The sequence below is a fragment of the Arvicola amphibius genome, chromosome 4 (genome assembly GCF_903992535.2).
Source record: "Arvicola amphibius chromosome 4, mArvAmp1.2, whole genome shotgun sequence".
In the NCBI taxonomy this organism is placed as follows: domain Eukaryota; kingdom Metazoa; phylum Chordata; class Mammalia; order Rodentia; family Cricetidae; genus Arvicola; species Arvicola amphibius.
This window is the reverse complement of record NC_052050.1, coordinates 11,369,090-11,385,243: the sequence shown is the minus strand read 5'-3', so window position 1 is coordinate 11,385,243 and position 16,154 is coordinate 11,369,090. Positions and strand designations below refer to the sequence as shown.

The 16,154-nt window shown below is 41.9% G+C and overlaps 1 protein-coding gene across 2 annotated transcripts in view; it reads left to right on the top strand.

Annotated features, from left to right (window-relative positions):
- Nucleotides 1–1,610: 1,610 nt before the first annotated feature.
- Map2k6 (mitogen-activated protein kinase kinase 6) overlaps nt 1,611–16,154 on the top strand; it is a 124,520-nt gene continuing 109,976 nt past the window's right edge. Inside the window, exon 1 of one of the 2 annotated variants that reach the window (XM_038326352.1) lies at nt 1,611–1,893. In XM_038326352.1, the coding sequence (XP_038182280.1) occupies nt 1,878–1,893 (16 nt within the window). In that variant the 5' untranslated portion in view covers nt 1,611–1,877. Of the gene's footprint in view, nt 1,894–2,269; nt 2,302–16,154 lie in introns of those variants that run through there. The other variant, XM_038326353.1, reaches the window with a different exon arrangement.

Genomic DNA, 16,154 nt, shown 5'->3' with positions numbered 1-16,154 from the left:
AGTGATAGAGCGCATGCCTGGAATGCCTGAGGCCCTAGATCCAATCTCCAGCGCTTCAGGGAGAGAGAAGAGTTGATTTGCAGCTACCACGTGGTGGCCTTCCTTCTGATCCACGCATTGCATTACTCAGATGGTCCTGGCTTCCTAGAATTCTTAATGCAATTCCAGAAATTTTTATTAGCAGCCATCAGGGATGAATCGTCTTCCAAAGCGACTCTCGTGGCTTTCCACAAACGACCGGAACTACCTCTGGCCTCTCCCAAGTCCAACCCCACCTAGATCTCTGAGGGTAAATTTACATTCTTAAAACAATGCTTTGGTTAAGTTCCCCTTTTCAAAACCCTCCACCTCCTCCTCTATGTTTTCAATTAAAGTCTAAACAGTTAAATCCGGGTAGAACGCCCACACCAGGTTAATTCTGAGCACCACTCTCGTTCACAAGGCAGCATGGTACCCTCAGTGACCCAGGAATGGACAGTTGGCCCTCATTCTCCCCACAACGGTTTGTTTGCAGACCAGCAGCCCGAAACCCTCATTCCTTCTCTATTTGCCTTAAAGGAACATTCCTGAAGGTGGTCTAATTGGTACAACTGTAAGCTGGAGCTCCCGGCCCACACACCCTGACAATTCTCCACCCCTTTCGGGGATTGCTTGCATCTCTGACTTCCTTAAAGGGGAGATGCTTTTACCCCCCCCCCCCCCCAACCGCGATACAAGCCACCCTCTAGCCTTGAGCACAGCAGGATAAAGGGGAAAATCCCAAGCCCTGGGAAGATGTCTGGCACACTTTGGGCTCCCAACAAACATCTCTTGATGGTATCGAAAACATTCTAGATATTCGACTTTATTCACCTAAGAGTACTGTTACCCACCACCCACCCTTTCTTCTTAAGGCCAGGGACTTTCCCCTTCATCCCCACCTGCCTCGGGCGAGAAAAGAAATTTCAAATTATCTTTATTTTGACTAAAATTGGCTTTGATATATAAGAAACAAGATTTCCTTTCAAACCCTGTAAGAAATGAGAATTTTCCAAATTTCTCTCCCTCAGCCCTATTCAGCACTGAATTTCAGCTTTCTTGAAAAGAACTGACCGGGATCTTGTCTTCCCAAATAAAACTTTGTATCTTCTCTGAGGGGTCAGATCGCCACGGGAGTTCCCATTCAAGACAAATGTTTGTTGTGAAATGAGGTGTCAGGCCGAACTGTCTACAGGCAGAACAGTACAAAGATATTGAGCAGGAAAAGAAAGAAATCAACGCGTTGAACCCCCAATTAGACCTTAGTCTAGGGGTGACAAAGGCGCCTTAACCACCCCTGTGTTCTCTAAGTTGTTGATTCAGGGGCTTTTTGAGAACAAAACGCCTTCTTTCATGGACCTGGCCGTCAATCACCCTTCACTTACTGAAGAGTGTGTGTCCGATTTGTTTATCTGAGTAAGATCTCGGTCGCGCTCAGTCAGTCACCTCTCTCAGTCACCGACCGGAGCAAGTTTCCTTAAATTAGAGACCCGTGGACTCTACAGGCAAACTACATTACCCAGCGGGCCTCGCGCCCTTCGCAGGAAGGACGTCTGCGCACTAAGATACTCAGTTCCAAGTTTGGAGCTTTTAGCTGCCAGCCCTGGCCCATCATGTAGCTGTAGCACAGCCTTCCCTAACGTTGCAACTAGGAGAAAAATCACTTTCCAGACTGTTTTGCAAGGTGTGCAATTCCATCTTGACTCCCTGAAAGTCCATCTGCTGCATCGGTCAAGAGAAACTCCACTTGCATGAAGATTGCACGCCTGCAGCTTGCATCTTTGTTGCAAAACTAGCTACAGAAGAGAAGCAAGGCAAAGTCTTTTGTGCTCCCCTCCCCCATCAAAGGAAAGGGGAAAATGTCTCAGTCGAAAGGTAAGAGCCTGTTTGCATTAGTTGCAAAAAAAAATGCAAAGGCTTATGCATGCATTCATGAATGCATGGATGCAATTTTCGCCCGGCGATTGCATTTTTAAGTTTGAGGTTTTCCACAGCTCAGTTGCATTTCCTGTTTAGTGTGTGTCTTTTTTTGCAGACACAGAGAGTTCCTGTAAGGCAGGGCTTGCAGTTCAGCTGTGCATTGACATTATTTGCATTCTTTTGCTGGGATTACTGAGCCTTTTTGCCTTTTGCACAGTCAGGAGAGAGATAGCAGGTTGGTAGCGTCTAAATGTGCAATGCTTTATATAATAGTACATTTCTTTAGTATGCACGCACATTCTAAGTAATTTTGTGTGCAACAGGAATCCAAACTTTCGAAAAGTCTCGAGGTGAAGATGAAAGGTAAAACCCGACTTCAACTACTAGGAAGTTAACGTGATCTTGTATTCTTTGGGGGAATGAGCCACGGTGGTGCCAGAGTTCAGCTAAATTTGTATTAATTTCGCTTTGGACAATAGGCGACTTTTGATTTTGAAGAGACGTAAAGGTGAAGTGTGGAGAGCAGTGTAGTATTAAAAAAAAATAAGTAAAGCCGCCAAGCCTTGCTCTCCGGAGGTTTTTACACTTTTGCCAGTCGTTTGCCATGGTGAAAACCTAAATATGTTTGGCCATTTGGAGATGCTTTTGCACCTGAGGGAGGGAGGGCTTTAGGGGGTAGCCGTATTTCTAAGCCTTGCATCAACGTAGGACGACCTTTACCGGCTCACTGACAACTGCAATGGATTCCTGTAAGTGTGTAGCTGCAGGGATTAATAGGTCAGAAGTTCAGGGCTGTGGCTGCCTTTTTTTTTTTTTTTCTTTTTCAAATTTACTTAATTAAAAAAAATTTGTAAGGTTGTCTTTTGCAGATTTGCTGATGATGTTCTGTGGAGGTAAATTAAAAAAAAAAAAAAAGTCCTGGCTCGACGTCAGAGCCGAAGGGTGCTTAGGTGCCTGTGAGACTTTTAATGACCTGTTTTGGGAGCAATCTTCCTCACCATAGAGAAATCAGATGGCATCTGAAAACACCCCAAAATGAAGAGGTGTACGAGCTGCTGGGGAGCTAGACTAGCTGGGGGGCACCACTGGAGTAAGATCTGGTGACATGAAAGTATCCAATAAGCTTTTTGCCACACTTTTTTTTTTTTCTGGAGCTGTGATATGATTTAATTCTACCTGATGAATGTACGTGTCTGATCCCAAGAAGAAAGGGATGTTCTTCAGAGTTTAAAGTAAGATTGCTTATGGTTGCTGTTGGTTGTTGTTTTGTGTTTAATGTTAAGGGAGAATGAAGTGTTTGAACTATTTCAGAAGTGTGCCTATGAACCTAGAAATGGGCATTTTTTTAAGGTGTGGATATTGCTTAACCAGGGAAAACTCAAAATCTTGTAATTAACTGAACAGAGAAATAAATTTACAAGAGTCAGTCCATGGTCTAACAAACTAAGGAGATGGCTTCTAGTTACTTTAGATTTGGTAAACATAGACACATTCAGTTCAGCTTAAAATACGTATGTATGATATACATGCTTATGTCTGTATACACACATACATATATATATACACACATGCACATGTCGATTTGCATGTATGTGTATGTGCATAGAATTTTGGGATGCACGAGAATACTTAAAATGAAGCCTTTTTCTTCAAGAATTACCATCTGGTTTGAGATAGCAAGAATGTGAGGAAATTTTCGTGGCACACAATAGCAGCATAGATGGGGCCAGCAAGATGACTCGGTGGGTGCAGGTGCCTGCTGCCCAGCCTGGCTATCTTCATTTCCCCCTCCAAACCCAATGGTGGAAGGAACCGCCTCCCAGTTGTCCTCTGACGTGCCCATGTGCACCATGCACAGGCCATACACACTCAGAAGAAGTAAACGAAGATGTCATAAAAAGTTCAAAAGCCTGGCTATTGAGGAGAAATGGAGCTCCCAGAGTTTAGAGGCTATAATGATTCTTTCACTTGCTGAGTTGTCAGGAAGTTGTGCCTGAAGTTTAGACGTACTGCAATCCTCTCCTCTTGCCCTGGACCTTGGGTTCTAAATTAACTTCTTCTCTGCACAGTTTTTGGTCTTTCTTGGCAGGTCATTATTTTTTTTTGAAATTTGGGAGGTAACAGGGGTACTTGTGTGGCACTTTCCTCTTGATCATAGATCCAGGATTGGTTGTCCTTTGAGTCAGTTTCCATTTATGCAGATGAATGCTCTCCACGGAATCCTGCTTGCAAACTATATCTGGTATGAACACGAGGTTTTTGTCCAAAAGGAAAATTATTGGTGGAAAGATGTGGGCAATCATTTTAGAAATGGCTAAGGAGTCTTGGCCTGGACTTTTTATGTGGACTTGGCCTAGCACAGCCAGGCTCTCTGAAATGGCCAAAAGCACTCTTTTTCCCCCCTTCTTCTTCTTCTTGGTTTCAGGCTTCTTTCTAATACTTTAGCCAAATGAAATGGGAGGAAAAGTGAGAGGTGGGCACAATCTCACAGTATTGAAGAATTTAACAACATGTTCAATTCCCGAACCTTTATGAACTTTTTAGATCACTATAATTCAGTTTTACAGACCTCTAATTTAAGGCATAACAGAGGCAAAGAATTACAGACTGCCCAGGAGCTGGAAGGACTGGGCGCCTTCTCCCTAGCCTTCCCAACAGTGAGATTCCGAGAAAGAATTTTCTTCAAAAGAGATTCTGTTTTCCACAGTTGTGAGTTTAGGTGGTGTGTTTCTCAGCTTGTTTGTCTTAGCCGTCTGGGGTTGAGCTGACATTTTTCAAATATTAAAGCAGCAGTGTGCCTTTTGAGGAAATCTGAAATGTAAGTTAACAGGAAGGGTACCAGAGAGCGCAGGAATTCCTGCACATTACAGGAAGGCAAGTCACAGGAAAAATGTGTCATCTACACTAGCCGGGCGAGAAAGCTATTGTCATCAGCCAGAATGGCCTTCTGAGGGAGGGAAAGAGGGAGGGAGGGAGGGAGGAAGGGAGGGAGGGAGGAAGGGAGCCCTAGCATCTCCTGGTTTACCTGAAAATCTATATTTGACCCTTTTAGGAGCCAGTCTTCCTCACTTCTTTTCCTATTCACCTTGAAAAAACAATATGAGCTTATTTTAGTGGGATGCAGTCATAAGTAAGTCATGTAAGAAATGCTTACAAGGCACACTTGGGAAGGGAATAGGGATGTAGCCGCGAAGTTTTCAGCCCTACTGAGTTAATCTCTGTTTCTGTAATTTACTCCATCCCGGGGAACCAGATGTGTAAATTTCTCATTCAGCGCACACATGCCTTTGTTGGGTCGTATCAGACGCACTTGTCATGCTGAACCTGTAACCTGAGCCAGTGTGTTTTATAACTTCGTCATTCTCAGGACACCCAGTCAGAATAGGCACCTTGGGCCTCCTGCTGTCTTTGTGTTGATCTCGCCTTTGGTTCTTTCTAACACAATGCATGTTAGCTAAATGGTGTGTGTGTGTGTGTGTGTGTCTGTCTGTCTGTCTGTCTGTCTGTGTGTGTCTGTCTGTGTTGGTAATGCAGCTCCTCCTAGGTAAAAGGGTTGGGATTCTCATTCTTTTGTTTTTCACAGATTAATACCATCTTTAAACAATCTCCCCCATCTGTTAAAATCTAAAAAATCTGCAAGGAGTATTTTTAAAACTTTAAAATGTACATAAATAGTACTTTTTTATTATAGGAATATTCAATAGAAAAGGAAACAAAAATGACTAATTACTGCAGAATACATTATGATAGATACTCTTTCAATGGTACACATATTATATATATGTATACATATATATGTGCACACACACATATATATACATATATATAGCACATATATAATATGTGTACTGCTAGTGTCCATTTGTCTTCTTTTTATTTTGCTTACCAATATGCTGTGAACTGTGTCTGAGTCAATGTATTTCTCTATTTCCAATATCCAATTCCTTTATATCTGCTTAAATAGAATTTCAGTGCTTGCTTACTTCAGTATCATGCATATTGCTACATGTTCCCAGGCATACAATGCCAAGAGACTAAATTCCAGGAAGTCAACTGTAGAGTGTGAATGTCTACATCTCCCTTATCCCCCAATGTTTTCTTTATATATATAAAAAACTAGGCTTTTATTATCATTATTAAATAAATGGTCACTATTCATTGAAAATTTTAAACCAAAGAGAAAGTTATGATAAGAATATATAACTTGAGCCAGCTGTATGGCTTCATTCTTGGAAGTAGGGAGGCAGAAGCAGGTGGATCTCTTTTATTTCAAGAACGTCCTGGTCAATATAATGAGTTCTAGGCCAGCTAGGACTGCATAGAATGGCTCTGTCTCACTCAAAAATTATACACACACACACACTTCACCTTAAACTACCCAGAGATAATTACTGTGCACTTGTGATGACTGTCTTTGTATACATAGCCTTAAATGTGTTATTTTACTGTATGGAATATTCTCCTTAAACTCTCCCATGCCTCTTGGCCGTCTTCCCACATTAGCACACACATTAGCACACACATTAGCACACACACAGTACCCTCATTCTTTGTTACAGTTTTATATGTTAACTTGTGAGAGCACAGCCGTGTACTCAGTCTTCCATGGACTTCCATATAGTTTTATGTGCAGTTATAAACAACGTTGCAAGGAATCCCTTGTACATAGATTATCCACATTAACCCAATTGTTTGTTTGTTTCTTTCTCTCTTTTTAAAAAAACCTTTGCTTTAAAAATATTTCCATACAATATATTTTGATCATATTCTTTTCCCTCCCGGAACTCCTTCCAGGTTCTCCCCACCGCCCTCCCCAACCAAATTTATGCTTCTCTCTCTCTCTCTCTAAAATCAATAATAGAAACAAAACAAAGTCAACACAGACAAACTGCAAAAAGATCAATAAAACAAAAATGCCAAAACGACTATAACAACAACAAAAAGGAAGTTTGTATACACACCACACACACACACACACACACACACAATATGGTGTTCATTTTGTGCTAGCCAACTACTTTTGGACATGGGACCTGCCCTACTATGTGGTTGATATACCCACGTGTCCAGTTATTTCTTTAGGATCATTCCTAGAATTAGAAGTCATGGGTCAAAGGGCATGGATATGTGGCTAAGACAGTCTATACAGAATCTGAATTCTCTCAATTCTCCAATGATATTTGAGAGCCTCTGGCATTTTCTTTTCAAGAATTATAGTAAATTCTGCCAAATGTGTAACTCTCCAGAGAGATCATACTTTTCTTCCTTTTGAGTTTAGTCTGAAAAAGAAAACCTTTGCCTATTTGATAAAAGATATTTATATTTGATTCCTACTCATACATTTTTAAATAAGTTAGGAATGTTCATTTCTCTTGACAATCCCTGTTTCATTTGTTTTCTTCCCCCTCATAAAATGTATCTTTAAAATCTTCACATAAAGATAAAATTATTTTTTTAAGTTACGCCAGGAAATCTCAAGACTGTAGAGGTTAGGTAATTATGGGTTGGGAGTTCGGTTCTATGCATCTAAATGGCTTTTATCCCTTGATGAGTTCTAATTTTATTTTGACCAAAATGTCTTGTGTACATTTCCCATATTTTATAATGTAAACACATTTTGTTTACATGGTCTATAGCTGTCCAGACTCACTTAGAAATAATGAGAAAATTATAATGATCTGCTTTGAATTCCAGACTGGGAATGACCTGTTTCTGGGTGTGTCTGGAGTTTTAATTACCTCTACAAAGAAAATTAGTTTTTTCTTTAGTTTTGTAAGTAATTTTTGCGTAGCACCTGGCTGTTTTGTGGACATTGATATAAAATAATGAATTGTTGAAGTTTTAATTACAGGGCTAATCCCAAGGAACAGTTGATTTAAATTTACTTCGTTAAAACAATTAAGACTGCAGTTAATTTGTTGATCGCCCAAGTTTTGTGCCCGGGCAGGTGTGATGTAGTCTTAGCTTAGCTTCCCCATCGCAACCCTGCCTACTTCTGCATTCTGGAACCTCCTGCTGAGCTTTCGGAATAAGAAAGGTGTTTCCAGCACAGGCTTGTCTCTGCAAATGAGCAGACTTGAGGCCTTAGGATCAATGCATTGCTGCAGACACCATAGCCACAGATAAATGCGACTCTCTTGATTCTTCTCCCAGAGTTCTTCCCGCTGATCTATACACACCAGCACTGATAATCCATGTTTATACTCCTCTCCCTCCCCTCAGAATTCAGTGTATTTGACATTTTTCATTTTGTTTGCTTTGTGGGGAGCAGGCTGAGTGGGGGGCGGGGGGGTGTTGTGAGGCTGATGATACAATCATCAGCACTTATTATTCTTTGCCCAAGAAATGGTGATCCATGAATCATGGTGGCAGGATTTTTTTCCAATCCTCTGCCAAAAGATATTTTGCAAATGCTGTCCGTCTGATTGCCAGTTGCCTGCAGAGTACAGCTATGAGTTGTAAGCTCTATAATTACTGTTTGCCTTTTATGGACCATCTCCTTTGAAAGATCTTGCTGGGCAGATGAACTTCACATATGTCTTCGCTTCTGTAACTCCTTCACTGTTCTGTCGTGTTTATCAATAATTGATAATCGGTGTAATTAAATATATTCGGACATTATTTTTCATCAGTAAGGATAGTTGCCATTTTCCCCCTAAAAGGTTCGAGGTAATTAAACTATAAATACTGTTGCCTTTACTTTTCCTTGTTTGCATTCAACGTCTCATTATCTCTTTGCTTGATCATTTGGAAGTTGCAAAAAAATAGCATAGAAGCAGTGACTGAAGAAGTGTCCTTCCTCCTACATTGCCCTCTAAAGAGACTTAAAGGTGCACGGCCCTTTACTACCCTTTTGTTTTAATAATATGCAGAGTGGCTGGGGAGGTTGTGCCTTAGTGAAGAGTGCTTATTCTGCAATCATGAGGACTTAACTTCAAATCCTCAGCACCCACAGGATTAGATGCGCCCTCATCCCTAGTATTGGTGGGCGGAGACAGGTGAATTCCAGAGCTCTGTGGCCAGCCAGCAGAGCTGAAATGGCTGCCTCCTGGTCCAGCGAGAGACCTTGTCTCTAGGTAATAAATAAGGTAAAGGGCAATGATACACCTCCCTGCCCATATACTTGCTCTCCTACTCTGGTGTGTGCATAGGTGTAGCTACCTGCACACTTTACAGATGTGTCTCACACGTGTATAGTGCACACACACACACAACACATGCATGTGCAAGCACACACAAACAAACCAAAAGGGAAAATAATATGCTGAGGATGTTGCTCAGTGGTAGAGGAGGTGCTTAGTATGTGACCCCAGGATGAGCCGCTCAGAGGAGCACAGTTGGTAGGACGGAAGAGAATGTCTCCATGTCCCTTGCCGCTTTCGGTTTCTAAGTCTGTGGAGTCTCGAAGGGTTATCAGAGGCAATTGAGAAAATGTTAACAGTAGGGCTGCCCTCTAATAAAGCAGATCTGCCAGCATAACTGCCCAGTACTGTGTGTGATTCCTCACTTCCTCCTTGACTACCTCTGCTGCCATTGGCCACCGCTGCCTTCCTGGGTTTTCTTTCCTCAGACGACTGTCTCTCCCTAAACTTGTCTAGGTAGTTGGATGTGTAGACAGCAAGTCCACTCTCTGCATTCTGAAGAGGAGACTCAGGGAAGTCGGTCACAATTTTTTGTTACTCTGTTGACTGTGCTCTGAGTCGGGCATGAATGAAATAGGCGTTTGTGAGGTCCCCTGTCATTTATTTTGCTTTTTAGTATGAACATCCTACCTCGGTCAGCCCCATGGGCTCAGTCTTAGATGTGAATCCCTGCATCACATCATCCCCAAACACTGTCACCCTGCATCTCTACTCCCCTGCCAGGGTTGTCACTGTTTGCTATAGTTACTTTTCATGCATAAGTTTGTAAAAGTATCACTTAAACCCTATGGACGACTCTTAGTATCCTTAATTTACAAATGCATAAATTGACTTGTGTTTTTCCCCCATGGACTGAAGGGAAGTGGAGGAGGCAGGAGGCAAAACCAGGCCTGTTTCACCCCATTTCCCAGGTTTGTAACTAGCAGCCAGAAAACAAGAGCCCCCTGAGCCAAATTCTATGAGCTAAATTAGATGCCCTGCTCATTTTTGGTGGTGCCAAGGACCTAACCCGGGGTCTTGTGCATGACACACCTGCCTTGTGGAGCTATATCCCAACTCCAACTTAAATTGTTTTTAGGTTGACACCTAACGTTTAGGGCATAGTACAATAATTCGATAAATATGTACAATGAGTGGTGATCAAATTCAGGTCATTGTCCTTTCTTTCTCTCCATTTCTGTGTACGAAGGACCTTTCTCTGCTTGTCTAGTCATTTTGAAATGTGTAACACATTTCTTTCAACTGTAATTACCTTACCTTGGGCTGGAACAATGCAGGTAATGCTTCCTGGACTGGAGAGGAAGCTCACTTGGAAGAGTGCTTGCTTAGCATGCACGAAGTCCTGAGTTCTATCCCCAGTACTGCATAAAGTGGGAGTGGTGGAAACACCTGTAATTGCTACGTTTAGGACTTTGAGGCAGGTGGATCAGAAGGTCAAGGTCACTCTCAGATTCGTAGCAACTTTGAGACTAGCCCTGGCTATGGGAAACAGCTTTTCCAAAATAAATAAATAGACAAATAATAAACCAACATAATTAAGGAGGAGAAGAGATAATTGTTTTTACTATATTTTAGTTTTCAACAATTGCAAGTCACCAGAAAATGATATTTCATTCCATGTGAAAGACAGGTAACATTCAAATTCAGTGTCCACAAGTAAGGTTATATTGTAACACAGCTGTGGTTGCTTAGTTTCTGTGGTTGGTGTTTGCTCTACAATATTGCGATTGGGTAGTTCTAACAGAGATTCCGTGTCCCACGAAGTAGAAAATATTTACCGTTTGTCCTTTTCTGAAAAAGTTGCTCTGACTTGACTCAGCTGAGGAGTGGGGTCAGTGGGGTCTTGTGATGACAGTGCTGTAGCACCATTAATAGAGACCCAGAGACAGAAATTGGGGCTCAACCTGAAGGTCAGAAGAGCAAAACAGCCAGCCACTGGCTCTTACCTCTACCTCAGCCTGAAATGGCGATCCTGCCTCCAGGAATCTTAGAATGAGACTGTGTCTGAGAGCTGTCTCCTCCCATCTTATATTCCTCTCTAGGGCTGGGATTAAAGGCATGTACCACTACTGCCGGTTTCTGTGGCAAACTAATGTGACTGCTGGGATTAAAGGTGTGTGCCACCACTGTCTGGTCAGTAAGGCTGACCAGTGTGACTGTTTTACTCTCTGAACCTCAGGCAAGCTTTATTTATAAAGAATATAAATGAAATATCACTCACAGGGCTCCCAGACTGTGTTCCTCTTTGACTCTAATGGGACCTTATTTACCTGGATCACCACGGGTCTGCGTTCCTCTGGCCACCTCTTAGGCCCAAGCCACAGGCAATGTCTGAGTAACATTTTTCCTAGCTGTGAGAATTTAGCTCATTGCCTGGTTCTGTCCAAGCTAGTCACTCCTCTCATTTAGCCCACAAGGGCCCCTTTCCCCTTCCTTGCGTGCTTCCTGTTGGCTTTGTATTTCTTTGCTCCCCATGTCTCCATCCTCTCATTCCTGATCCCATGTGTTGTTTAGAAAGTCTATTTAAAGTCACCCGCATGCTATCACCATTGCCTGACTTTGATGACTTCCATCATGAACTGGCTCAGAGGCTGTATCGATTCCTTTGTGTGGAGATGGAAGTCTTCTTCCATGCTAGAACATTTTTCATGTGACCCAGAGAGGCTTCTGGTTCCCCTGAAAATGCTGGGATGTTTTCTCATGTTTTCCCTTCCCAGTGGCTTGTTTAATAGCATCTTCTTGGTTGTCTTGTGAGTGTCCCTTGCTTACTGAGCTACTCAAGTCATATGTACTATGTATACAGAAGGACAGTTGTCATAAAGGTTCCAAAAGTTAAGAACACCGGAGGACAGAGGCGTTTGGGATGAGGTCAGGTTTGTTAACCTAGGGTTGATTAAGAGATACACAGCAAAGATGCTAGTTCCCAGGAGCCCATAAGGGGGCGCTGTTTGGAGTTCTTTTTGTTTCAGACACTGGACTTCATGATGCCTGTGAATTACATCAACTGTTCCTCTTGCTCAGTGAGGTAATACCCCATTTTGTAGATGGGCAAACTGAGGCCACAGAGCTTAAGAACTTAGATGTCAGACTGACAGTGGCAGAGCAGGGGTTTTAGTCAAAGTTAACCCTGAGTCTAGAACTTCAGCTCAAGTCTATTCCACTTGAGCTGCTCCTCCAAGATACATTTATGAAACCCTTTGCACAAAAGAAATGGCTGCAGATAGATAAAACTGATCAGAGTCCATAGGAACTCAGAGAGATGTGGGCATGCCTGGGCCCAGCATGGTAATTACGAGGGGTGACCTGTGTCTAGCTTTTTGTAAGTTCCTTTTGACATGTCCCTTTAAGTGTCTGCTGCACGTAGGTTGCTGAGTCTGAGTCACTGTGACTCTTTAGGTTGAGTTCCAAGCACACATTTCCATTTGTGCTTGAAGGAGGCCGATTGCAATGATCTGGTGACAGATATTGATGAGTGTCTCCTGGAAGCTGATGCTCAAACATTGGCGACAAATGGTTCTGTTCACTGATTAAAGTCCGTACTATGGAGAAACTGAGTAGACTCAAGCCTTGTGTGTGCCCTTACATGTCTAAAAGATACTGCTTCGAACCAGAACACAGCCAACCCTTTTGGCTTGGCTAGTCCCTTTCTTCCTGGTTATTTCTATGTAAATATATCAAGTGCAATTTCCTTGAAATTATGCATGAATCCATATCTCCACTGCTTTCTTCTTGTATGTGTGAAATGACGTTTGTGTACTCAAGGAACTAGAAGGAGTTGGGAATGGATATTTATTTTTTATTTACTTAAGGGGTTGGGAATGAATATTTTTAATTCCCTTAAGAAGTTGGGAATGAATATTTTTTGTTCAATTCATTATTTGAGAAAAACTCTCCCTATATAGCCTAAGCTAGTTTTGAACTAGCTATGTAGCGGAGGCTAGCATTGAACTCAGGGTGAGCCTCCTGCATGCACCCCTTGAGTGTTGGGATGGCAGATGTGTTTTACTGTGTTCAGCTAAGAATTTCCTTTCAAATCAGTGCTTTCTTTCTTGTCTTCTTGTCCTTTTTTTCCAACCAAAGCAAAGCTTTCCCCTATCTTTTAAACTGTGGACACAAAAGAACTGGCCATTTATTCTCCTTTCTTCTTTCCCCTCTAAGCACAAATGAGATGACACAGGTTAGGAATAAGAGCAAGGATAGCCTCTAAAGAGCTATTGGGAGTAGGTTCATAAACCCAGCGAATTTACAGAAACAGCTTTCCTGGAGGTGCTTGAAAACGGTGCATTGAAGACTTCCTTTTTTTTTGTTGTTGTTGTTGCCTTCTTTTTGAAACAGAGTTTCTCTGTGTAACAGCTCTGGCTGTCCTGGAACTTGCTTTTTAAACCAGGCTGTCCTGAAACTCACAGAGATCCATCTACCTCTGCCTCCTGATGCTGGGACTGAGGGAGTGTGCCACCACCACCTGGTGTAGACTTCCTCTTTAATTTACCCTTCTATCTGTACTCCATACCTACTTTGCCATTTGATAAATAAGACCAAACCCAGATCAATCCCATAGACTCTGGACATTTAAAGAGGAGACTCAGGTAATGGATTTGTTTGGACCAATTCGATATACCAAGTTTTGAAACGTGGTTATGTTTAAGAGGTTGTGCTGCCAGGAGAGATGTGGGCAGCCGAGCGTGATGCTGGGGAGATGGCTTAGCAGTTCAGAACCCTTGCTTCTCTTGTGGAGGACCTGGGTTTGGTTCCCAACACACACATGGTGGCTCATTATTTCTACCTCCAGTTCCAGTGTGTCTCATGCTGTCTGCTGTCTGCGTACATGCAGGCAAGAATAAACAACCAAACAACTAAACAAATCTTTTAAAAAAATACTGTACAGGGTGCACGTAGAGTAAATACACTTGACTCTATTCTTATTATTTCGCTAGAAAACCTTGCAAAAACTTATTTAAACCCCTAGCTTGAGAGTTCTCCCCTTCTCAGGGGAGAGACCTACACGAAATCATGGTGCAATTGGGACGACTGAACAAGGTTATGCATATCATATGCTCTGTGCCATGCTCGGCACCCATTCGTTTCACAGGTGCTTCCTGAGTGCCTGTCTGTGTGTGGGGGGCTTTGCTGTCTGTCATCATCCCTCTATAATCAGGTTCGTTTCATTCGTCTTTCCCTTTCAGTCCTTAAAGGCATTCTCATGTAGGAGGAGATAACAGTGTTTAGAGTTGGATTTGTCTAGAGCTGGGGAGCCTTGTGGATAGCAAGGAGACCAGGAAAGTCTTCATAATTGATGTGGAAATATTCATGTGATCTTTGGGGTTGATGAGGATTTGAGTCACAAATCCAAAGTAGAGGTGGGAAGGAATCTTGACTTCTAATACCAGTGGCAGAAATCAAATGCTGGGATATACAGGACAATTCTTCAGAAGAATAAAAAAGGCAAAAGGAAAAAGGAAAAAGGAAAAAAAGGACATGGCCAGGAAAATACTGGGTAAAAAAACCTCACTTGTCTTGTTGAAGTACTTCCTTTTCATACCAAGAGAAACCCAGTACTGTTTGTAAGTGGAATGTAGCCTATATCATGCGTTTGAGCTGTGCTTTTGGATTGTGGAAACTCCAGGAAGTCTGGCGGTTAATAGTTAAACAAGTATATCGTATCAACCAGGTTTATAGGCACACTGTAATTATATAAGCAAGCTGTTGGTTCAATAATCAACGTCTAGCTGGGTCAGGGAATATTTTCCAGAGCACGGTTGCAGTGTAATTTTCATTTTTTATAACCTACTCACATGCCAGCCTGCCCTTTCAATTTCTTTGTGCCTCGCTCTTTTCTAGACTCATTTGAAAGAGGAGGAAAATCGTACACGATACTTCAGAATTCTCACTTGAGAGTGGAGTTCCAGGAGATCGTTTGTTTTACTAGACTTATTTTCTCAAGACAGACGTATATACATGTACATAATTTATATCTTAAACTCTATTTTCTGAAAGTTATCTGTATACATATAGTTGTTAAGTTATAATATCTGTATAATTATAATTGTATTATTATATAGCTATACATTGCATTAGAGGATATAAAATAATGTATAGCTTCTAAAAATACAGGTTGGAAAATATATTTCTTACAACTGATAAATTATTTTCTTTTGCTAGCTCAGTTTCAAGCCTTAAGTGACCTTCTGCTCTAGGGTTCAAAATGGGCTTTTTCTCCAAGAACCCATACTTAGTCACTGTCTTTTTCTTCATTGACTCTGTTCAATTAAAGTCAGGGCAGTAAGTAAGGGGGCTAAGATGAACCACTCCCATTTAGAATTTTACAAACCACAGGGCTAGTTTGCCTCATCTTGCTGAGTAATAACAGAGAATGTAAAACCCAGCCAGGTACACAGGGCCTGCTGGCCATATTGTTTCTTTCAGGTGGCTTGCCAAGTGATCTCCCAGTGAAATTTTGTTCTTGAATGACTTTCTAATTTTATAGGAAAAGTAGGGGAGGCTCCAGGTTAAATTTTGGAATGAAAGTGGTTTTAGAAAGAATTGAGAGATTTTTGATATATTTGAGTTAGAATGTTTTCCGATCCCAAGTTTCAATGTGTTTTTTTATGTGCGTGCTTATGTGTGTATGTGTTCATGTGTGTGTGTGTATGTGTGTGTGTGTGTGCATGTGTGTGTTCGTGTGTATTTGTGTGGATCAATTTTGGATGTTGTTCTTCAAGAGTTATCTACCTTGGGATCGGAGAGAAGGGCTCGTGGTTAAGAGCACTTGCTGCTCTTGCAAAGAGCCCTAGTTCAAGTCACAGCACCCATGTTGGGTGGCTTACACCCTCCCACTTCAGGGAATCTGATGCCTCTGGCCTCCTTGAACACCTGCACTCCTGTGCATGTGCACTCATGCACTTGTACATGCATGCACAGACACATAATTAAAAATCAAATAATTCTTAGAAAAACTTTAATTAGGAAAAATTCTTCCACCTCTTTTTGTGAGAGAATGGCTTTCGCTGGCCTGGGTCTCACTGATCTGGCTCAGCTGGCTAGCCAAGCAGCTCCAGGGATCAGCTTGTCTCTGAC